Source organism: Ascaphus truei, chromosome 6, assembly GCF_040206685.1.
Source record: "Ascaphus truei isolate aAscTru1 chromosome 6, aAscTru1.hap1, whole genome shotgun sequence".
Classification (NCBI taxonomy): Eukaryota; Metazoa; Chordata; class Amphibia; order Anura; family Ascaphidae; genus Ascaphus; species Ascaphus truei.
Window position 1 is genome coordinate 121,893,465 of NC_134488.1, and position 24,689 is coordinate 121,918,153.

The 24,689-nt window shown below is 43.8% G+C and overlaps 1 protein-coding gene and 1 long non-coding RNA gene across 4 annotated transcripts in view; one reads left to right on the forward strand and one right to left on the reverse strand.

The window, feature by feature from the left end:
* The window catches only part of LOC142497805 (IgGFc-binding protein-like), a 362,065-nt gene that overhangs the window by 243,546 nt on the left and 93,830 nt on the right, over nucleotides 1–24,689 (forward strand). The window contains exons 1-2 of one of the 2 annotated variants that reach the window (XM_075606153.1): nucleotides 6,167–6,265; nucleotides 16,169–16,222. In XM_075606153.1, the coding sequence (XP_075462268.1) occupies nucleotides 16,171–16,222 (52 nt within the window). In that variant the 5' untranslated portion in view covers nucleotides 6,167–6,265; nucleotides 16,169–16,170. Of the gene's footprint in view, nucleotides 1–6,166; nucleotides 6,266–16,168; nucleotides 16,223–24,689 lie in introns of those variants that run through there. The other variant, XM_075606152.1, reaches the window with a different exon arrangement.
* The window catches only part of LOC142497810 (uncharacterized), a 129,708-nt gene continuing 114,186 nt past the window's right edge, over nucleotides 9,168–24,689 (reverse strand). The window contains exons 8-10 of one of the 2 annotated variants that reach the window (XR_012802324.1): nucleotides 16,107–16,229; nucleotides 11,786–11,904; nucleotides 9,168–9,679 (exon numbers count right to left, since the gene is read on the reverse strand). This is a non-coding gene — a long non-coding RNA (uncharacterized LOC142497810). The remainder of the gene's footprint in view (nucleotides 9,680–11,785; nucleotides 11,905–16,106; nucleotides 16,230–24,689) is intronic. The other variant, XR_012802325.1, reaches the window with a different exon arrangement.

The window sequence follows — 24,689 nt, forward strand, 5'->3', positions numbered from 1 at the left end:
AAGTTACAGTTATCAGTGTTCAGTACGAAAAAATGCTAACTAATGGTGAGAGTGTTTGTTATGAAACTGACTCACAATTAGATACAATTCTTTTAAAACCTTTCAGAGTTCTTCTTGTACTTCTTTAGAACATAAAGTGATACAAACGTTCTCAATGTGTTTGTAATCTATTCTTACACTTCATCTGCACAATAACAAGCATACATCTTCTAAGAATCAAAGAATAATCCATTATGACGTGAACCATTTCATTAATCTACATTTGTTCTGTTATACTTTTTTTATTATTTAACTTGAACTTTATTGAAAGCATTTGAAGGAAATAAGGATGAGTGCAGAAAATAGAAAGGGGAGTGGGAAAATAAATATTCCATCAACAACATACAGCTCCCCTTATTCAAATGGGTACATGTAGGATTTACATCTTAGAATTGTTATTATCAAAAAAGTAGTACAATATATCCAATGATAATAAATATACAATATAGTGAGGAACAAGGTAGGAGTTAAAGAGGCACCCAAGTACTTTTTTTTTTAACATTTCTTTTTTTACATAGGATTGAAGCAGGGGTTCCCCAGAGCTGAACCCCATTATCTTCAGCCCCGGGGACCCCCTGCTTCCAGAGATACAGACCTCAGAAGGGTTGTATCTCTGCTTTTAAAAGCTCCGCATCACATGGCCCAATAGGAAGCTGCACCAGGTGATATCACAGCTTCGTATTGGCTCGCAGGGCATGGGAACTTTGAAAACAGGCCATTACGTGAACCCTGGTAGCCATGACAGAGCTGCTACAGGCAGCCTCTATGGAGGTATCTCCAGAAGCCGGGGGTCCCCGGAGCTGAAATAAATAAATATGGTGTGAATTACTGTACAGGGAGAACACTATCTCTTTTTCTCATTGTAACACCAGCTAAGGCTACTTATTCTCATTCCTTGTTTGCATACTATGGGGGCTACAGTACGTAAGGAGACACAGGTGGCCCAATTCTGCACAGATGTTGTAAAGAAAGAATCCTCTTGATTTCATTTGGATTTTATTGTGTGATGCATACTGGATGGGGCAGCGTTTTGCCCTCGAATTGCACCACTTTTTCCTGGACACAATAAGCTCTGAAACCCCACATATTTGCAAAGAACAAACAAAAACCTAAGCAACATTTTTAAACGATGAGAAAAGCAATGGCAAAGTCTGGGGACAGTCGTAGAGCCGTAGAGGAGATCACAACAGTCCTACTGTCACTTTTCTTGCTAAATCTACACCTACAACATTTTAGCTAAAAACTCAAGAAAAGCTTATCCTCTGACTCTTTTATTTGTATTTTTTGTTTTAATATGCTGGGTGAACATTTAAATTCACTAACAGAACAACTTGCAAATTGTTAGAAATTCTAAAACGTTTGCCCAATAGTTTTTATTTAACCGTCATTATTTACAAACAAAACTAAAAACAGTCCAAGTCTGTGAAAACCAAAACACGAAAATGTTTTTTACCCAATGACAAAACCAAACCCCCAGTGAAAGTGCTGCCCACCCTCACATCCGTAGTGCTCAAGTAAAAGAAAAAGAGGGGCGCATGTATAGCAAGCAAAGGTAACTTTATGATAAAAAGCAATAAAACACACAATTGATATGAATGGAAAAAAAAAAGCTGTGTGTGCTGTGCACGCGCATAGTAAGTGAAACTTCTTTGACTTTTGTCACAGAAATTGTATTTGTGTTGGTGATGTTTTAATTATAAATCAAAATACAAGTTCATTGACAAAACGCAAATAAATTTGACTTAGAATGCGCGTGCTCGGCGCACATCCCCTGTATTAGCTATTTGCACCGAGTGTGCACGTGTGACCGAGTGTGCGCATTTGACCGAGTGTGCGCGTGTGACCGAGTGTGCGCGTGTGACCAAGTGTGCGCGCGTGTGACAGAGTGTGCGCGTGTGACCGAGTGTGCGCGTATATCCCCCTGCACATCACCCCTCCTGCACATCACCCCTCCTGCACATCACCTCCCCTGCACCTTACATATCCCCTTGCAAATCCCCCCCCCTGCACATCACCCCCCTTCACCTTACATATCCCCTTGCACATCACATACCCCCTGCACATCACATATCCCCCCCTGCACATCAGCCCCCCTGCACCCTACATATCACCCCCCTTCACCTTACATCACCCCCCATGCACATCACATATCCCCCCTGCACATCAGCCCCCCTGCACCCTACATATCACCCCCCTTCACCTTACATCACCCCCCATGCACCTTACATCAACCCCCCTGCACCTTACATCACCCCCCTGCACCTCACATCACCTCACCCCTGCACATCAGATCACGGCGGCAGAGCAGAACGCCGGCCTCCTCCAGCTCTGCTCGGTGAGGCTAATCAGGCCCCGCTCCCTCAGTCAGCGCGCCCGCACTGTAGACAGGCGGGGCGCTGACAGGCACAGACCTCGATATGCGGTCTGTAGGGAGCGGGAGGGCTTGGCTTAAGCGGAGGGACCCGGGACCCGCTACTCTTCCCCCTTCCCTGGGCTCGGGCTGCAGGAGGGAGCTGCTGCGGGCTGCCGTAAGGTAAGCAGCTCCCTCCCCCTTCACCCACAAATGCCCTCACACTGTCAGCTTTGCTCAGGAAGCGCCGGGCTCTCTCTCCCAATCTCAGGTCTCCAGCGCTGCCCGCCCGATCCGCACACACCGCTCTGCTTCCTCCTGGTTACCCTCCATGATCCCTGGGCTCCTCTCCTCCTCCTCCAGCCCCGGCAGCGCTCAGTCAGCGGGACACAGGGAAGCGAAGGTAGGGAGGAGAGAGGCTGACCAGTGGCTGACTGATTTAAAATCCCCGCGCCTGCCTTCTTGCTACAGTACACCTTTCACTCTAGCACCGGAAGCTCTGCGGCAGCCATCTTGCTACACCCATGGCAGCGGACGTGTGGGGGTAACGGCGGCCATTAGGAGTGGCGCCGGCGGCTATCGCCACCGCCGCTGCATGTCACAGCGGGTGTGTGGGCGGCATGTCACAGCGGGTGTGTGTCGGGGAGCGGCGGCTGTTAGGAGCGGCGCAGGCGGCTATCGCCGCCGCCACATGTCACAGTAGACGCGGAGGGGGTGGGGAGGGGGGAGCCGTGACGTCACTTCCGTTTCACATTTTGCCCCCAACTCTCCCGTTTTACCCCATCAGAATAGGTGCCACTAAAGAAGTTTCACTTCAACATGGAATGGAAGTGATTGCCTGAATTTTTGTAGCTGATGTAGTGGAGACCGATTAGGGGGTTTTCCCTAGCGATTTTCTCTGACGTCCTCCTTTGGTATCTGGGAGTGTGAGGGGAAACAAGAGCCGATGTCCCTGCCGTAGCGCTATGCTCCACTGAAGTGCTGGTCCTTTGGGCGGTGTGCTCAGGGGGGCCGCACTCGTTGCTGGAGCTACTGCGGCTGGCGTCCTCCTCGTCCTCCGATGCACCCAGAAGTGACATCACGTGGGAATCCCCATGGCAGTCAGCTGGAGAAATTGTTGTCAGGCAGAGAGCAGACTGTATGAATATGGAGGTCTGGTGATTTGCTGGAACTTGCGCACAGACAAAAATAGCTAAGAAAGTACTGATTGTTAATCCAAATGTATCCAATGCGTTTCAGCACTCCGTGCCTTCCTCAGGGATGATGCAGAATAGTGTTTGATCCCCATTATATACACTTGAGAGGCGGTGGCCTCATATTAATTGATTTATTGATCAATAAGTGTAAGTGAGTTAACCCATAGTTAGGGTGACTATATGGTATAAACTATTCACTTCAGTGTGTAATCAGGGAAATCACTGTTCCGTGATAGTGAAATGGTTCATGTCAAATTTGATTTAATTAACTAACCTAAACAATGTTAAATAGCATGAATGAATACAAGTACAAATACAACATTTTCTAAAACATTAAGAAACTTGAATTAGTTAAAAACCATAAAGTTACAGTTATCAGTGTTCAGTACGAAAAAATGCTAACTAATGGTGAGAGTGTTTGTTATGAAACTGACTCACAATTAGATACAATTCTTTTAAAACCTTTCAGAGTTCTTCTTGTACTTCTTTAGAGCATAAAGTGATACAAACGTTCTCAATGTGTTTGTAATCTATTCTTACACTTCATCTGCACAATAACAAGCATAAATCTTCTAAGAATCAAAGAATAATCAATTATGCCGTGAACCATTTCATTAATCTATATTTGTTCTGTTATACTTTTTTTATTTTTTAACTTTATTGAAAGCATTTGAAGGGAATAAGGATGAGTGCAGAAAATAGAAAGGGGAGCGGGAAAATAAATATTCCATCAACAACATACAGCTCCGCAGATTCACTTGGGTACATTTAGGATTTACATCTTAGAATTGTTATTATCAAAAAAGTAGTACAATATATTCAATGATAATAAATATACAATATAGTGAGGAACAAGGTAGGAGTTAAAGAGGTTTTTTTTTAACATTTCTTTTTTTACATAGGATTGAAGCAGGGGTTTCCCAGAGCTGAACCCCATTATCTTCAGCCCCGGGGACCCCCTGCTTCCAAAGACACAGACCTCAGAAGGGTTGTGCCGGTATCTCTCTGCTTTTTAAGCTCTGCATCACGTGGTCCAATAGGAAGCTGCACCAGGTGATGTCACAGCTTCCTATTGGCCCGCAGAACACGGGAGCTTTGAAAATCGGCCATTAGGTGAACCCTGGTAACCATGACAGAGCTGCTACCGGCAGCCTCTATGGAGGTATCTCCAGAAGCCGGGGATCCCCGGAGCTGAAATAAATAAATATGGTGTGAATTACTGTGCAGGGAGAACACTATCTCTTTTTCTCATTGTAACACCAGCTAAGGCTACTTATTCTCATTCCTTGTTTGCATACTATGGGGGCTACGTAAGGAGACACGTGTGCGGTGCAATTCTGCACAGATGTTGTAAAGAAAGAATCCTATTGATTTTATTTGGATTTTCTTTTGTGATGCATACTGTATGGGGCAGCTTTGTGCCCTCGAATTGCACCACTTTTGCCTGGACACAATAAGCTCTGAAACCCCACATATTTGCAAAGAACAAACAAAAACCTAAGCAACATTTTTATACGACGAGAAAAGCAGTCCTACTGTCACTTTATAAAAAGGAACGTTTTCCCTTTCTTGCTAAATCTACATCTTTCACTCAATTTGGTTCATTTGCTGGAACCAAGACTGACACCGAAAACTAGGTTTCAGCACATAACAAAAGTGTTCAGATAGAATGGGCCATATTTACTAAGCAGTGCTATTTGCGCAGGCCACTTCATGGTGCTGGGACCTTATAACCTATTGACTTTAATAGGCGATTGTGGCATTCAAATGTGTATAGGGGAAAAGCACTGTTTAGTAAATGTGGGACAGCCTATTCAAGTCATGGGGCTGTAAGATGTCTTCCAGCGCTAGATGGCCAATGTCCCCGCTTATGCCATCTCCCTAATGACGTGCAATTAATGCTAATGAATACAGAGACTAATCTGTCTCAAACTCATATTGTAACACTATACTGTATATTGTGAAATCACAGCACCTGATATGACCTGAAAGCTTTTTAGCTGCACCCCGGATTATGTCCTATTCTGCCAATAACGTTTATACAGTATATATTCTTTCTCTGTCAGCTGTATGTGTTTCTAATGGGATTTGCAAATGAATCATTGTTATTATTATCATCATTTATTGATAACGCGTCAACATATTCTGTAATTCAGTGGGGTGGGAAGACGATAACAATAGAATTAAATTAGAATTACAATACGATTAGATTGAACTTAATGACCCATGCTTATGCCTATGAGAAGAAAAAACATGTAGAAATGAACGGAATAATTTGCTGTATTGGATGTGCATTGGGGTTTCTTGGTTACTGCTGTATATTGGAGGTCACTTCCCCAGTAACGCTCCAATTGGCGCAATTACATGTATAAATATATAATACTGTGGGTTTGGTGTATGTCTAATGCTAAAATTATATTAACAGACCTATAGATAGGGACCCACCATAAAGGCCTTCATAACAACGTATGGTGTTGGACCTTGGTTTCATGCCAGTCTGCTTGGAGAGGGCTGGGCTATTTTCTTCCTGTAATCTGTAAGGGTGGTTTCTCCCCTGGTGGTTTATTTTATTTTTTTTCATATGCAAATAGCCTCTTGTGATGAGCATGCGATCGTACCCTTTATTATCAGTGTCCCGGACTAGATAAACTGGGTTCCATCCTGGGGCTGAAGGGAGCAGGTAAGTGTCTTCAGACATATTCTGGAATTAATGCAAAATTCATGACTTTGGCACAGAGGTTGCAGTGAGATTCCGATTTATTTCGATTATTTCCCAAAGTCTCTTAGCTATACAGATGGTGCAAATAATGGTGCAAACGAGCAGGCTTTTGAAAGTAAAATAGTCCCGATTATCTGCGGCTGGGAGACTTTGATATATAATAAAGAGAGACATATTCAGGCACTTTCACTAGTGTTATGCTTTTGGTTCTAAACATTGTTTCTGCTTTGGGTTTCGGGTTTCCCAGAACTCAACTGGGTTTTGGATTTGTAGAACCTTTGCCGCTGGGAGACTTTGATAAACAATGCCCTGAATTTATACCTGAAGAAACAATAGAGATTATGGGGGTTATTTACTATCGTCTCCCGGCTGCAAAACTGGGACAGAGAAGAATTGCAACAGATTTATCAAACAAAACCTCCTACTGCTTAATGGGATTCCATTGCCTACTTTGATACCGGGAGACTTTAGTTAATAGACCCCAATGTATCAAAGGGCTCTGTTTAGCAAAGTCTCTCTGGTGCAGTATTTTGCCCCAGTTTCGCACCTGGGAGACAGAGCCCTTTGCCACAGAACCGCACGTGGGTATTGTGATTATAAACTCTCACGCACGCACCTTGTATATCCAAATCTAACTGTCCCAACCCCTGGAATGTTTCCCCACCACAGTGATTAGAGGAACAAATAACATCAGGGAGACTAGTTACTAATGTCTCCTAGCTGCAAAAACGGTGCCAGAAACAGAGCCAAATTCATCAAACAAGAGGAATCCCAGGGAAAGCAATGGGGAATTTGTTAAATCTGGTGCAATCCTTTTGCAGACTTTGCCTCAGTTTTGCAGCCGGGAGATTTTAGTAAGTAGCCCCCGGATTTTCTAAGTGACTTTTGCTTATTAAAATGAATGGGAGCTCCTGTATTTATCAATGTCTTCCAGTTGCAATGCTAGGGTGGAAAGGGGGTAAAACCTAGATTTATCCCACACATATATCCCTTTCAGAGCTATTCCAGCTTCCTCTTTAATGAATCTTTAGTTTTGCAGCATTGATGCTTTGGACTACGATTCATTTGTTTAACTGATAAAATGCTGCTGCTGCTTCGTGGGGCTCACGGGAGCAGAACATTGGCAGCAGCCTGTTCAGTTTGGGGTTGGTGTTTGGATAGACTGTATTGTATGGGAACGATCCTCGGCGTTTCAAAAGCTCATGTGCGCCAACATCTGTAACTATTATTTTCATGCTGGTCCAAGCAATGGTATCACTACCTGCAAAACATTGTACGTTTTTATTGTAGCTGTATGATCTTTGGTAGAAGAAATGCAGAGCACAGCACTTCCAAAATGAATAAAAACAGTTTATTGAAGAGGTGACATGGGAGATATCAAAAATAGGTAAGTATATGTAGCAACTCTGACGCGTTTTGGGCGTTACTTGCCTCTTTCACAAAGGGCAAGTTTTCCCTGCTGCTGTGCTCTGCATTTCTTCTACCGAAGATCATACTTCTGCTATTTCTCTAAGCTGGATGCTCTGGAGCCAATAACTTCTACAATCAGTGAGTACAATTTACTCTTGGAGTTTATTTCTATGCTATTCAATGTGGTCCTATACCTTTAAACCACTCTAAGTAGCACCTCTTATTAGTGTGGTGGTGAAAAGGTAAGAGAGAGCTTTACCCACTTTGAGAAAAAAGAGAGAATAGGTGCAAAACAGCGCTAGAATTATAAATAAATAAATAAATGTTCAGGCAGCCAGGTGAAAGACTGGTAGTACAACCAGTCAGGGGAACAAATGAAAAAAAGAGGGTTAACCGGCGCCAAAAAAAGGGTAAATACCAGTCCTGTTATGACAGTCCAAATACAGTCCTTGGAATGATGAATGGTGATGATTCTCACCTCAGCAATGCATACATGAAAAAGAGAGAAAGAAAAAGAATAATGGTGCAGTAAATCAACACAGGAGGGGAAGGGAAGGGGGGGGGGAAATGCACAGATAATAGCAACAAAAACAACAAACAGAGCATACAAACATGAAACACAAGCACGGCCTAAAAAATAGTACAAAGCTTATTTATTAGCGTGGACATGTGTATTAACCGCATCCGGAGGGGCAAAATTGCAACCCTACTTACGAAATGTTGGAACGGTACAGGCTAATCTGCTGTAAGCAGCTGAGCTTTCAGGATGGCGACCGGAGCACTTGTGCTGGCGTCTACACGTGACTGGGGAATCAGGCGGATGACTCCGATGACGAGGCCTCTGGGCGGACGTGACGTCACCCCCGTTGTGTACTCTCCACCGGCTCACAGGACTCCAGTCCTCCAGTCCTCATTTACAGCCGCAATGTCGCCGTACCTCGGTTAAAACACTTGTAGGAGACTGCAGAATTTCTCCTTTGAAACTGCAGACTGTACCACAATAAAAACACTCTAAAACTTGGAACTTCCCGACGCGTTTCGTACGCATGCGCGTACTTCTTCAAGGGATCACATCCAGGACTGGTATTTACCCTTTTTTTGGCGCCGGTTAACCCTCTTTTACCCACTTTGAGGATATACTGTAGCCATTCATGTGGCATCTACTAAAAGTCTGAGTAATATATAAATGGACCATTGATTAAGTCTGTATAAAGAAATCATTCTAACGCCTATCAACATATTGTATCATTTGTCTATATATGGGACTTTAAGACACAGATATGTCAAACAAATCTTGTTCAATTTTCTGTTGCACTGATCTTGAGACTGGTCAGTCCAATTATTCTCTATGTTTTTATGGTAAACTCGTAATCACCACTTGTTTGTACGAGACATGAGCCGGGAGTATAAGGCTGACAGTAGGAATGTATCTTTCCTGTGAGGGTTTTTTTGTATTAATTAAAGCAAACGTGGGACCAATAAATAGCACAAGATTTATTAAGGAAAAAAACACTGAGAGTAATAGGATTATTGTTCTTTAATCCATTTTGTTTTGCTCCAGTATTGCATCGGCTTTGTGTTGATACATTTAAGCACTTCCCAGCTTTACATGTGCTCTGAATGTATGTATGTATATCTTTATTTATATAGCGCCGTTAATATACATAGCTCTTCACAGCAGTAATACATGGGACATAATCATATAAATAACCAATAATACAAATAACACATAATGGGAAGAAGTGCATCAGACATATAAGTAACATTTAGGAAAAAGAGTCTCTGTCCTGCAGAGCTTACAATTTATTTGGTAAGTAGGAAGAACATACTGAGACAGTAGTGTCAGCCCTCGGAGATACTTACCTCCATAGGGGGTGCCGGTAACTCCACTCAGTTTAAACATCACGCGAGTCCAGCTGGAGCTGCTACCCTTCTGAGGTTAATATCTTGGGAAGCAGGTGGTCCCTGGAGCCATATATATGGAAACACGAAACAAGCAGATGCCTAAAATAAGCATTGAAGCGTATCTAAAAGGATTATATTTATTAAACAATAGCTAAAGCACACAAAAAAATGTTTACAAATATCTGAGGGGAACCCATAATACCAAAACTAACTGCCTGAGAATATATAGTCAGTATGCAAAAGAAACAGTGTATCTAAGGATATAGTAGGTACAGTACAGTACATATATAAGATACAGTACATAGAAAAGTAAATCCCGAAACTAATGCATCTATTGTAACTCTACAGACTGAGCAGCTTCAGGTGAAAATGTAATTCACCTTACCCCCTATAGACACTGGCCGGTGTAGGAAACTCTGTGCTATACAAGACATCCTCCAATAATACACATAACAAAAATACGATGTAATCAGTGTATGTATATGTACAGATGCAGCGGCCGTTATTCGAACATATCACAGAGCCGTTTTCGTGTGTGCTGCTGTACTCCACGAGGCCAATCACACTGTTGATTTGTTTGAATTTCATGGATTCCGATTTCTTTGGGTGAAATTCTTCACGTGTTCGTGGCTGAAATGAATGAATTGTAATGTGTACAGTACAGTACTGTGTCAATCTGCAGGTCTTTAAAAACCAGAACACTAAAATGTCATTTTCTGCACTTGATAAAACATGAGTCAACACGCGGTAATGACGCGCCATGACATGGGTATTCTGAGGTATACAACGTGTGAAATGTTCGAATAACGGCCGCTGCATCTGTATGTTGATCATATACCCATAGGAAGATATAAATGGGGGAAACACATAATTGAGTTAGTGTATAACAAGCCCTATAAAACAGAGAATGAGAGTTCCATCACAGTTGGTAAAACTCCACACAGTAAAAGCCGAATAAATCAGATACTTATCCGGATAAGCCAACCTTGGAATTCCTGACACAGAACAGGACAGCACGACTTAAACCATGTATCCCACACAGCTAGGTCCATCAACAGATAACACGAAACAAAGGAGATACATTTATGGAAGAAGGGGGGTATTTGGAGCATGAGCAGAGAGAATGCAAGTAGTAAGAATGATCAGTGTGACAGCTTTTGTAAGATATACATATAAGCCCTGAATAAGATTCCTTTGTCTTATTGTATTGTATGTCTTTATTTATATAGCGCCAAAAGTGTACTCGGCGCTTCACAAAGAATACAGTATAGGGAATTATAATCATACAATAAGTGCAGAAAAATCAGACAATAGGAAAGGAAATCTGTGCCCTGAAGAGCTTATAATCTAAGATTTGAGTGGAATTTACAGAGACAACAGGTGAGGGAATAAGTGCTGTAGATGGCTGTGCTTGGTCACAATGGGTGGTAGGAGTGACTGGGTATGGGACAATAGCCATGAGTGCAGGGTATTTAGATGCTTGATTTGTGGGGCGAGTTTTAAGGTTAATCAGTATTAAATGAAAAGGTTGACACCATTTGCATGGGAGGAGATGACAGTGTTGCATGAATGAGAGCATGTGTGTATCTGTGGCTTCAGGGAGATCCCCAGCAGCAGGAAGGAGTAGATAAAGGGTGTGAATAGATGATTTCTGTGGGTGTTTTTTTATTGAGGGGTAAAGAAGTTGTTGGGAGAGAGGTGTATAAATAATGGTGCAGTGGGGAGTGGGGAAGTTGGAGAGAACAGAGACATTCACAAAGGAGTGAAGAAACAGTAAACAGAAAAGGCAATAGGGAGGGCATAGTGAGATGCAGGAGGAGAGTCTTCCCAGGTACTGAAGGATAGGAAGAGTACAAATAATCACAGCGTTTACAAAGTAAAGTTCTAACAGTTGCAAAGTTGTTGTGTGGAGTCCAGATCTTCCTCAATCTTCACGTCCAATTTCAACTCCAATGTTAACTCTGCCCAACACTTAAATATGACACTTTAAGATGGGACACACAGTCAAAGGGCTCACAGCCAATATAACTGGTCTTAAATACCCTAAAACACAGTTACTTGAATAATAATTAAGGGAGGGGTTTGCCTAATCAACTCACAGATACATACCAAATGGTTAATTACATTTTAAGAAGTGCTCTTGCAAATTGATTTATGGAAACATACCAATGAAATGTTAAATTCTGTAGCCAATTGATGATAGGATTCAGCTCAGAAACATACCAATGAAATGTTAAATTCTGTAGCCAATTGATGATAGGATTCAGCTCAGAAACATACAGTACCTGTTTTAAGCGATAAATCAGAATGTTAGTCCAGATATTCAGAATGCATCCATGATTAAATGTATAGAAGATATAGAAAAACATCCAGAGATTATAACTCCAATGTTAACTCTGACCAACACTTAAATATGACACTTTAAAATAGAGATTGTGGCAATTGACGGAAGACCCCTAGTACCCGGGACCATCACCCAAGAGTCTATCTCCCTGTTAGCGAACATTGGAGTTCTACATAAGGAGCGACTCCCTTTTATGGTAATCCAATCACCCTCAGCACGTGTAGTATTAGGTCTTCCTTGGTTGCGTTCCCACAATCCTATAATTGACTGGGTAATGGGACAAGTGACCGCTTGGGGCCAGCAATGTCATGGATCTTGCTTGTCTATACCTCGTCCTAGGTCTGACTCACTGCTGTCACCCACGTCTCTCATGGCTAGTCTTCCCCTCGTCTCCCAGGATTTTGGGGATGTTTTCAACAAGAAGCAAACCGAGGAGTTACCACTGCATCAGGCATTTGATTTTCTAATCGACTTGCTCCCAGGAGCCATTCCACTGTATCAGATTATTTTGGCAGTTTCATCCACTCTATTACAACGAAAATCGCAAGCACAGGCAGAGGATCCTAGGTCTACATCCATGTGTAAATCCAAGTTGTTTGTACCTCCCCAGCTTTGTAGTGAGGTCTTGCAGTGGGGTCACCAATCTAAGGTGGCTGGTCACCCGGGAGTTAGGAAGACCTCGGATGTCATAGAAAGCCTCTTCTGGTGGCCAGATATTCCCAAAGATATTAAAGACTTTGTAGCCACTTGTGCTGTCTGTGCTCAAACAAAGGTACCACGGACTTTGGCTTGTGGGTTGCTTCTTCCTCTGCCAGTCCCAGTGGTGGATGACAAGGTCAGGGAGCTTCTCTGTTGAAGAGGATTTATGCTAACCTAACTAAAGCCTCCCATCAGCTGAAGAATCATGCGGATAAGCGTCGGCGACCAGCTCCGCAGTTCCAGGTTGGAGACCACGTCTGGCCTTTTAAATTCTATATTTGTTCTAGGAATGTTTTGTCCCACCACTTCTTGGTGTCTTTAATAAGCAGTTTTTCAAGTTTCATAAATTCAGTTTTATTAAATCTGTACTATTAATAACTTGTGCTTCATCAATTTCAATTAGATCTTTAAGTTCTAAATGTCTGGATAACCTCTTTGAAAATACATTACTGTTGGCCATATTTGCCCCTTAGATCTCACAGCACTAATGTGCTTAGAAAAATGCTGCAGATCAATACTGTTTGGGTATGCTGCCTTAGTCGAATAGGGCTGGAGGCTTTCTTGAAGACAAGAGATAGGACTACCCGGCGCTCACCCAAACACAGCTGTCTATGACTATCTTTTCGTAATCTAACTTTATAAATGCTCTGTATGCTATTTAAATCTTATAATTATATCTTAGAGACCCTGCAAGGGAGGAATTCTGTTTGTGTATTTTTATCCGGTCGTATTAGGGACTGTGAAAGGAAATTGTAATATTATAGGCATGGCGAATCAGTTTTTCACGTGCATCAACCAAGTTACTGTCTGAACCAATAGGAAAAGGTTTCAGACTTAATTAAATGTAGGTAGAGTAGATCGCATTACACTCCTGACAAAGCTATACCATTACTAGCAAAACGTGTAGAGTGATCATAGGAGTAGGAAGCTGACCTGACCGGATAATAGTGACGTCAAAGCCCTGCAGCGAGCGGAGTGCCACCCCCAGCGGCCGCTTTCGTGAGAAACACCAAGGAGGCAAAGACCCATACCGGTACCCAGAGTCGGATGAAAAAGAGACTGTCTGCATCAGCAAAGAAACCATTTTATGTCCTGAATAGCATAAACAAATGTGAGTGTCCACTCAGGGGGGATTTTTACTGTGTGCATTGGTTATTAAAAAGTTTTTAAATTGGTTACAAAGGATACTCAATTTGGAGATCCCCCTGGACCCGTGGGTGTTCCTTCTGGGCAGGCGGATCCAGGGTCTATCAAATGCGACGCATAAATCAATCGCGCATTTTGCAACAGCCACAAGATGCGAGATCGCAGCATTATGGAAGCAAAATGAACTACCAATCATCCCTAAAATCAGAAACAGGATTTGGCATGTCTGCCGGATGGAACAATTAACGAGTCTAGTTAATGACACCGGCCTAAATTTTCTAAAAGTCTGGACTCCATGGCTGGCCCAGACAGATATCCCAGGGGTGGAAGCTGCCGTAATACTTCAATGATAGCCACAAATGCGTTCTCCTTTGAACGTAAGAGATCCGACACCACATAGCGATGGACAGGTAGGCCTGACACTGACGACAGCCACGAGTACACGAGGGCAAGAGTAGAACAGGGAATAGGATGAAAGTCCCTTGGAGAATCATAAAACAAAACGGTTCAGGAACTAAAGGTGGAACCAAAACCCAAGCAAAAGACGCACCGGTTCCCCCTCGCTCCGCTACCCCTCCCCCTATCTCAACCCCCCCCCCCCATGTCCGATGTCTTGTAAGTCACATCCATTTTTGTAGGTAGTCCCTAATGTATGTCATGTACGAATATTGTGATCGTATCTGTTGTTGTTAAAAAGGAAAAAGAGATGGTCACATCACAATGGTTTTAAATTGTATGTATAAGAAACACCAATAAAATTGAAGTTGAAAAAAAAAAAAGCTTTTAAACATACTGCACCATCAGTCCTCAATCTTCTTTCCCTTCCAAGACTCTGCTTTACCTACAATCACCAGAAACTTTTCACCTATCACTACAGCACCCATGCTTTTATTTATTTGTTCATTATTTATTGTTATTTTTTCGTGCGTGTATCTATTTAATACACTCTTTCCACTCTTCATTTTTTAACATTGGTTTTAGTGTTGAGTATCACCTGTTGTTGTAATTTCCTACACCACTAGGTGGTGCTGCTAAACTGGTTTTTACTGTGTTTGGGTGAGCGCCGAGTAGTCTTATCTCTTGTCTTCAAGTCTTAGAGTTATGACCCCATTGCAACACCTCACTTCGAAATTGGTGGGGACAAATAGTTTGGATGAACTATGAACGAGTGGACGTTGACCTGGGATCCTCTGCCTGAGCCTGTGAAATCTGTTGCAGAAGTGAAGATGAAACTGCAGAGATGATCTGAGAAGATGGAATGATGGGCCCCCTGCTCTATCTCCTTGGCATCGTCTGGAGAGAATTGCCTGGATAGTGCTGCTTTGAAATTCTTAGATCCTGGACGATAAGAGATCACAAAGTTGAACCGACCGAGTGAAGAAGAGAGCCACCTCACCTGACACGTCCCGAGTCTCTTTGCTCCTTCAATGTATTTGAGGTTCTTGTGGTCCGTCATAAAAATACCTACAGCTCATTGACACCCCTTTGAAGCTTCGTCATAAAAATACCTACAGCTCATTGAAATGCCGGTTTCTATACTGCCATCATGTGTCGGTTAGAGGGTATGGCGAGCAATGCATTTTGTCTTTTCACATGGCAGCCAGGGAATGGCTTGTAAATGGGGAACAAAAACGTCTGGGACAGGGCAACCACAGTAATGCATAGCAAATCAGGTATTAACCCCTTCCTCTCCGTCACACAAACTAGTCCAAATCCGGTTCCCACCAAATCCATCTGCGGATTGTAACCTGAGAAATACGACCAGATCAATCCAAAATTGGATACAATCAGGTCAGATTTCTAAGAATCCGAGAGAGGGAGAGAGGGAGCATGTACTATATGTTTGTGCGTGTGTGCGTGTGTATGTTTTTTGTTTTTTAAAGAGTACAAATATAACTATCCAGGCTGCTAAATAGAATAGCACCAGATGTAAGAGAAGAGATAAGAAAAGGAGGAGGGGTGGATTCTGATTTTGCAGGTAACAAAAGAGACTGGGAAATGCTTGATATTTAAATGCAAAACTAAACTGAGATTAATTAGATTAATTAATGAAATGCTGCAGTGAGGCAGCCTCAAAGCCTGGGGCCCTAATGCTACTCTCCCACATTATAAACACAGGCTTTAGCCTTCCAATCGTCCAAAGCAGTTCAGAAAACTCCAAATAAGTCTATATAATGAATAAAAAACATTAAAATGATGATCATGAGTGCATGTATGAATACAGGGTATCAGATTTACCAACTATGTTGTCGCTAATTACAACTATTAAGTACACATACACAAAATACACATATTTACTAAATGGTCTTGTTGCACTTCATGTTTAATTAACTCTTTCTTGTCTTTTTTTCCACATCCAGCTATGGGGGCCCATGGAGTTGTCTATTTCTGTGCGTGGATTGCAGCGTTTGGGGGTAAGATCTACAAAAGACAAAGCATAACATTATTAGTATCAGCATCCAGAATCCCTCGTGTACAAGGACGCTCTCAAAGAGCACGGTCCCAATGCGCATTCACTGCTCCTGGGGAGGATGTATGCCGCTGAAATGCTGATTTAGATGTGTTAGCCTCCCCAGAGCTGCCAGATTATAATATCTCATTATAATGACGAGTATCAGTTTGATGAGAAAACCACAGACACAATTGTGTCTCCGTTTCCCGGATTTTCTCGCATTTTCCCCCCAAAATCTGTTTCCCAGTGTAAAATTTGTAGACGGATTTGGTCGAATTTTAATTCGGGCGGATTCATCAAAGTCCGCCATTGGAAACAATCCGTTGACGCATTTGTAGAATCCAATCTGCAGAATCAGCAATCCGTTGAAGATTTCTTAAGAATCCGTGGATTGGATTCTGCAAATCTGTCCACAGGTTACCGAATCCACGGAGTGTATTGGTAATAATAATAAAAAACTAGCAAAACACAAATCTTCCCTTTGAGATTGATCCGCAGAAATCCACAGACTAAAGCCCCGGCCGATCCACTGCGGATCCAAATTCGCCCATCTCTAGTGTTAAAATGTGTAAATAAGTGACACAAAAAAAAACAATTGTACAAGGTACTGCAAAAACAAATCGACTGTCAGTACTTTGCAGGACTTATACAGGTTAAACAAACCTGCTTGGGTTCTCTGCCTATATTCGCTGTCCTAGGCTTTGTGCTCATTTGCATTTCATTACCCATAATTCCTTGCTGTAGTGGAAGCACTGTATGCTAAGAAATAATGGTGAAAAACAAGGTTGCAGACCTGTCTGAGGATTCCTTGTAAAATGGATGGGAAGTTAACAGTGACAGACCAGTGTGCTCATTACCCAAAACCCTACTGTGCAGAATAAACAGTCCATGACGTGTGACATTTGGGTGAATTAAGTTGTTTCGGTGGATCTATGGAAAACGTGTAGATGCATTAATGGGTGTGTTGATAAGAACCATTATGTATTTAATGTTTCACACATATCCCCTTTGACGAACAAGTTATATTTATGTCCCCTATATATTTTCATCCCATTTGACAAACAAGTTATATATATATGTGTTAGTCCAGTTGCGATAGTGCAGAATAAATGAGTACTTCAGTATTAGGTGATACCTTTTTTATTTGGACTAACAATTTATGTCATAGGACAAGCTTTCGAGAGTTCTCCTCTCTTCCTCAGGTCGGCAATACTGGTTTTCAAAGAAATCTATAGCTAAAACAGAGGTATGGAAAGCAGAAAAAAACAGATTTAGATAAGGTGGGTTAGAAGGGGATGTTTGAAGAAGGTGACAAGTAACAGCATGGACGGGGAAGGGGATTCTGATGGGGGGGGGGGGAAGCTGTGGATAAAATATATTCGCAGTGAAGCAGACAGGCTAATTACAGACAATTGTGATAGTGTGTGAGAAACCCCATACCACCCACTAGCAGGGCAGAGAGAGTCCAATGGAAGAAGGAGACTAGACCAAGTTACTTACATCCAGACACTCATTTAGTCCACCAGGGGCAAGTTTGCGCAACTGGTGGATCCAGAATGTTTCCTGTCGTCATAAAATCTTAAATCGGTTGCCTCCTAATGCACAAGGAGAAATGTGTTCAAGTCCCATTATTGTCATAGTTTTGGGATCCTGATTGTGTGTCATTTTGAAGTCACTAGGAATACTATGAATGTTGATCCCTTTTATGACATTTCTCCTGTGCTCCAGGAAGCGAGTACTGAGTGGACGTGTGGTGCGGCCTACATATTGCTGGCCGCAACCACACTGGATGCAGTAAACTATAAAGGAGCTCTGACAATGTATGTAACTCCGTACTTGGTAGCTAGTACCTCTAGTGAGGGAGCTAAATTGTGACTTGGTTTCCAGATGTTTACAGGTGATACATCGACCACGTCCGCATCTGTGATTGCCATTTGGACCCCTGATGATGGACGTGGTGGATGGAACCCCTAACCTGAGTCTTGTTGGAGCTATAATACTCTTCATACTTCTAGCCTTCCTATAAACAATGGAAGCTTTATCTGGAAGAATGGATTTCAAAGGTGGATCGCATTTGTGGATACCCCAATGTGCATTGAGAATTTTGTTAATAGATCTAAAAGACTGATTGTATGTGGTTATAAATCTCACAGTGGAGGAACCAGTATTCTCAATGTCCACTGAGGCACCATAACTCAAACGTGACCCCTTCTTTTTGGCTCTGGACTTTTGAAACATAGCAGACCTATCTAAGGAATTTACTTTCCTGAAGGAATCAGAGACCAGTTGGTCATCATAGCCTTTTATTAGAAATTTCTGACCAAGTAGTTCCGACTGCTGAAGGAAATCACTGTCTCTGGTGCAGTTTCTCTTTAGCCGATGAAACTGCCCAAGAGGAATATTTCTAAGCCACTGTTGAAGGTGATTGCTGGATGCATGAACATAATTGTTTACGGAAACTTTTTTGAAATGGGTGGAAGTGATAATGTTAGAATCCATATCTGAAGTCAGCACTAAATCCAAAAAGACTATGGAGACTGCATCAATACTGAATGTGAATTTAAGTCCCAAGGGATTGTTATCAAAATAACTCAAAATATTAGATAAAACAGCCTCCTCTCCATTCCAAATCATAATGATGTCATCTATCAAATGGCCATAGTACACGAGGCCCGTCCCAAGCTCCTCATTTTGCCACACAAATCTCTCCTCCCAAAATCCCATGAAGAGATTTGCATAGCTGGGGGCGAACCTCGTGCCCATGGCCGTTCCACAGATCTGCAAATAATAAGTATCTTCAGATAAAAAATAATTATGATTTAGAATGAACTTAACACTTTGCAAAATTAAATCTTTATGTTTATTGGGGATACACAAGTCCTTGTCTAGCCAGTATTTTAAAGCTTCAATCCCCCTGGCATGGCCTATACAGGTGTAAAGTGAGGCCACATCGCATGTGGCCCAGAGGTAAGTGGATTTCCACTTAAAATCCGAGATGGAGTCAATAACGTGGAGAGTATCCCTAATATGTGACCTGAGCTGAGCTACAAAGGGTTGAAGATAGTAATCAACATATTGGGATAGACTCAACATCATGGACTCCACCCCGGATATGATGGGCCTATCAGGGGGATTGATCAAGGACTTGTGTACCTTTGGTAAGTGATAGAAAATCGGAGTACGAGGATGTGTATTAAATAAAATAAAAACTTAAATTCCGTTTTGGAAATAATTCCATCTGATTGTGCTTGAGTAAGAAGTTCCCTTAGACCATTTTGATAACAGATGACCGGGTCAGACTCAAGGGTGATATAGGAGGCAGAGTTCACCCAGGAGTCTGCGTGCCTCTAAGAGATACACAGAAGTATCCTGGATGACTACGCCTCCCCCCTTGTCAGCCTGCCTGATGACAATATTCTGATTGTTCTTGAATTTGTTTAATGCGTCCAGTTCTCCTATGGAGAGATTTTTATTATGACCGATCCTGTGAATAACAGAAGAGAGCCAATATGGCGAAGTACTTCAAGATAAGATTTATGCGCAAATGAAAAATGGCTACTTAGAATGTAGCAGATACAATCTGCATTGTGGGTGTATGCCACTGCACAGGCAATCGTACTGTATGGGAAATGCCAGCGTCTCTCTTTCCCCTCCGGTGTGTCTGTGAGTGCAGCTCTGCTCCAGTAGTAAAATCTCGCGATTATTGCTCCTAATCCAGTTCCAGTGACGTCAGAAGGTGGCGGAGAAATCTGTAAGCTATTAAAGCTACTCCGATCCCACGCTGTTATTCCTCCTCTAAAGTTCACAGCACTACGGCAAGTATATTAGGGTGATGCGCTACAGGTATTACCGTATTTCCTCGATTCTAAGACGCCATGATTGTAAGACACACCATCGATTTGGCCCTTACAATCGAGGAAAATTACTTTTTCACCATGTTTCAGGAGTGGTCCCAAGCAGGCGGCGGTGGCAGGAGGTCCCACGTCTGCAGATGGTTGAAGATGGACTGTGGGTGGGTGTGTCGCGGGAGGACAGGTCCCAAGTCTGCAGGTGAGTGAAGATAAGACAGCAGGTGGGTGGTGGCAGCGGCAGGAGATCATAATAGCAAGAGCTGAGCAGGAGCAGAGCAGCATGGGGGAACGGCTGGGAAGGAGCACACTGTTTACAACGGAAGTTGACAGGTGTCTGTCTTCCGGTTACAGTGTGCTCCTTCCCAGCCGTTCTCTTATGCTGCTCTGCTCCTGCTCAGCTCTCCTGCTATTATGATCTCCTGTCACCACACACCTGCTGTCTTATTATCTTCATTCACCTGCAGACTTGGGACCTGTGCCGCCGCCTACGAACTCCCGCTCACTGTCTGTGACAGGGTGAAGTCAACCCCTATCAGTTATGCCTGGTAGACATATGTCTGAGTGCGTCATCCAGCACTCATAAGGGTTAACTCAGGTGGAAGCTAGGTAATCAGGATGTAAGCTGACACCTGAGAAGCAGCAAGGTATAAGATGATGTTGTTACTGGCAGTAGCTGCATGCCCTAGACCAGAGCACATGGCTATATGTGCTGCTAGCCAGATGGATACAACCAAAGTAAGAGACTTGTTCATTTGTTTTTCCTGACTGCTCAAAAGACACTTACGGTTTGGTTATGGTTTAGCCAGCCAGCCTGCTAGATAGGCCTGGTGTGTTAGTCAGTCCTCCCAATGTGGAGCAGGAATTGTTTTGTTTAAAGGGACAGTGTACCCGCATGTTATGTATGCTGTGGAGAAATAAAGCCACCGAACGTTTTCATTATTCTGAAACTATATGTGTGGACTGTTCCCTGACCTCGGCTATAGGCCGTCCTGCCACAGGTGGTGTCAGAAGTGGGATGTCGGACGGCCCCTGTATTTGAAGGGCCACACAGAAGAAAAGGAAAAAAATGGAGAAAATTTTTTCTCAGTTCCTTGAGCAACAGCTCCAGCTAGCAGAGAAGCAAGCTGAGCAACAGGCCCAGCAAATAGAATGGCAGGCCAAGCAAGCAGAACATCAAGCTCAGCAAACTGAGCGACAAGCCCAGCAAGATGAGCAACAGCCCCGGCGAGAGGAAAAGCTACTCCAACTGCTGGTCGAAGGCCCAGCCCCAGGCAGACCAGAGATTCCAAATAACCCACAAGTGATGCTGCCCAAAATGAAGCCAACCGACGACCCAGAGGCATTTCTCCTCACTTTTGAAAGGGTAGCCACGGCCCACGGCTGGACAGTTGAACGCTGGGTAACGACTCTGGCTCCACTCCTCATAGGAGAAGCTCAGGCAGCCTATCAAGCTCTTCCAGCAGACGAGGCCATGGACTATCAGCAACTAAAGGCTGCTATTCTGGATCGCCCAGGCCTTACTCCAGAGACCTACCATCAGCGGTTCCGGACAGTCAAATATACAAACAGAGACAGACCCCGGGTCGTAGCCCACCGCTTAGTAGACTTATGTACCAGGTGGATACAACCGGAGAAGCATACCAATTCAGAGATTCTTGAACAGTTTGTGCTCGAGCAGTTCATACAGATACTGCCCCCCTCCTCCCGCTCCTGGGTAAAAAGACACGCTGCATTTTCCCTGGATTCAGCGGTCCGCTTGGTGGAAACCTTCCTTGGCGACGACACCCAACAGGATGCTGGGAACGGTCCGTGCAAACACCAGTTGCTTCCGGTGATACCAGAGGCAGGCGAGCAGACAATTGAGGGGTCTACAACCCGCCAGCTCGGGAGGTCCAGTCAACCCAATCAGAAGACCCTTTCCCCTCTCGGAGGGTTCCTGGTACAAACTCCCGCAGAGATGCCTGTCCCGGGTCCGAGGCCATTGGATCACTCAAGGGAGCCCGCCACCCACAGTATTCCCCGAGAACCTGGACTTCCGTCCACAAGCCGGTGGAGAGGATACCTCCACCAACCAGAAGGGAGGATCCCATCCAACAGCGGAGAGGTCCAAACACCGAGCCCCGTCGAGAGCTTCCGCTGACGACCGAGTTTGCGGACTCAGGAGATGATGAGATGGACTGTTCATATGGCAGAACCACTGCCACAGCTTCTCTCCGAGGGACCACAATCCATGGTTAGTCCCAGCATCTTTGGAGGGGAAAATAGTAAAAGCCATGCTGGACTAGGGATCTGGAAAAACCCTGATCCTAGATGGCCTAATTCCAAGCAACAGACAATCCTATGACTCTCCTTGGAATATCGAATGTATCCATGGGGATACAAAGAGATACCCGACCGCGAACGTTCTACTGCGTATCAAGGATCAAGAGGCTAGCCTACCAGTGGGAGTTGCTCCCTGTTCTACTTGGCTGAGACTGGCCCTACTTCGAAACATTGTTGGCCCCTTCTCCTACAGAGCCTACTTCTCTGGTTCCGGAGAAGCCCGGAGACTTGTTTCCTTTTTCCCCAGAGATTTTCCCCCGTAAACACCACGTCCCAAAGACACGTAAACAGAGACGTGCGGAAAAGGAGGACTGGTTAAGAAAGGCTGGGACTCTTGGTAACATTAGTCAGCCCAAAAGACTGCAGGTCATGGCTGGAGATGACCAGGGTGGGGAACAGATAGATACGGGAATTTTGCCAGACCTGGATCTTCCTGACTTCCGTCAGAGGCAGAGGGAAGACCCAGCTCTGGCTAGACAATATGAGAAGGTGGTACAGATCAACAACAAGATAATGGACGAACAAGGTGTAAGAGTGTTTCCACATTTTGAACTGTTAAATGACATTCTATATCGTGTGAATAAGGTTACACAAACAGGGGAGGTCATTCGACAGATGCTAGTCCCTGAAGGGTTGATTAAAACAGTGTTCACCCTAGCCCATACTCTCCCATGGGGTGGTCATTTGGGCAGAGATAAGACCACGGACCGCATCTCGTCCCGGTTTTACTGGCTAGGCATAAATGGTGACATCATGAAACTATGTGAGACATGTCCTGAATGCCAGTTAACTAGCCAAAAAGGACAGAAGCCGGCTCCCTTGGTCCCTCTGCCCTTGGTAGCCGTCCCATTCGAGAAAATTGGGGTAGATCTGGTCGGACCTTTAGAACCCTCTGCGAAGGGACATAAATTTATACTCGTTGTTGTAGATTATGCCACCAGATATCCTGAGGCCTTCCCTCTGAGATCAGCCACTGCTAAACAGGTTGCTCACAGGCTGTTAGAACTGTTCTCTAGGGTAGGACTGCCCCAAGTAATGTTAACTGACCAGTGAACAAATTTCATGGCAAAGTTAATGCAGGATGTCCTGAAGTTATTGGAGGTAAAATCCGTCAGGACCTCAGTCTACCATCCTCAGACTGATGGATTGGTAGAGAGGTTTAACCATACTTTAAAAACCATGCTTAAAAAGTTTGTGGACACTGAAAAGCGAGCTTGGGATGAACTTCTCCCTTTCCTGTTGTTTGCGGTACGAGAAGTTCCCCAATCATCCACAGGCTTCTCCCCGTTTGAGCTCCTATATGGACGCCAACCTCGGGGTATTCTCGACCTACTGAAGGAATCCTGGGAGGAGGAGACCTCCCCCTCCAAGAATACCCTTCAGTATGTCATGGACCTTAGAAACCGCCTAGACATGATAGGTCGGTTTGCTAAGGAAAACCTCCAATCTGCTCAAGAACATCAAGAAAGGCAGTACAACCAAAATGCTCGCTTGAGGGTCTTCCAACCTGGGGACCAAGTGATGCTACTACTACCGACATCCGAGAGTAAACTCCTTGCGAAGTGGCAGGGTCCTTTCCAAGTTCTCCGCCGCACTGGGGATGTGAACTATGAGATCTCTCAACCAGGGTCTAGGAAGGGTAAACAAATCTACCACGTAAACCTCCTGAAACCCTGGAAAACGATGAGATCGCTGTTCATCCACACTCGGGAAGGAGAGACGGATTTGGGTCCACAGCTTCCAAAGGGTAGTACGTACAATGACCATCAGGTTCCCATGGGAGGGCAGTTAACAACGGAACAAAGGTCAGACCTACTAGAATTATGTGACCAGTTCCCAGATGTTTTTTCTGAACTGCCAGGGCAGACTGATTTAGTGTCCCATAGGATTGAGACAGAACCTGGCGTAAAAGTACGGTCCCGTCCCTATAGATTTCCAGAGGGTCGAAAAGACCTGGTAGAGAGGGAGATAATAGACATGTTGGAATTGGGCGTGATCGAGGAGTCCCACAGCGAATGGTGTAGCCCTATAGTGTTGGTCCCTAAACCAGAAGGGAAGGTGAGGTTTTGCGCGGATCTGCGAAAGGTAAATGCTGTATCCAGATTTGATGCATACCCAATGCCTAGGGTGGATGAGTTGCTTGACTCGCTTGGTAAAGCAGAGTATATCTCCACCCTAGATCTCACGAAAGGATATTGGTAGATAGCAGAAGAACCCAAATGCAAAACTGCCTTCGCCACCCCTCTCGGTTTATAC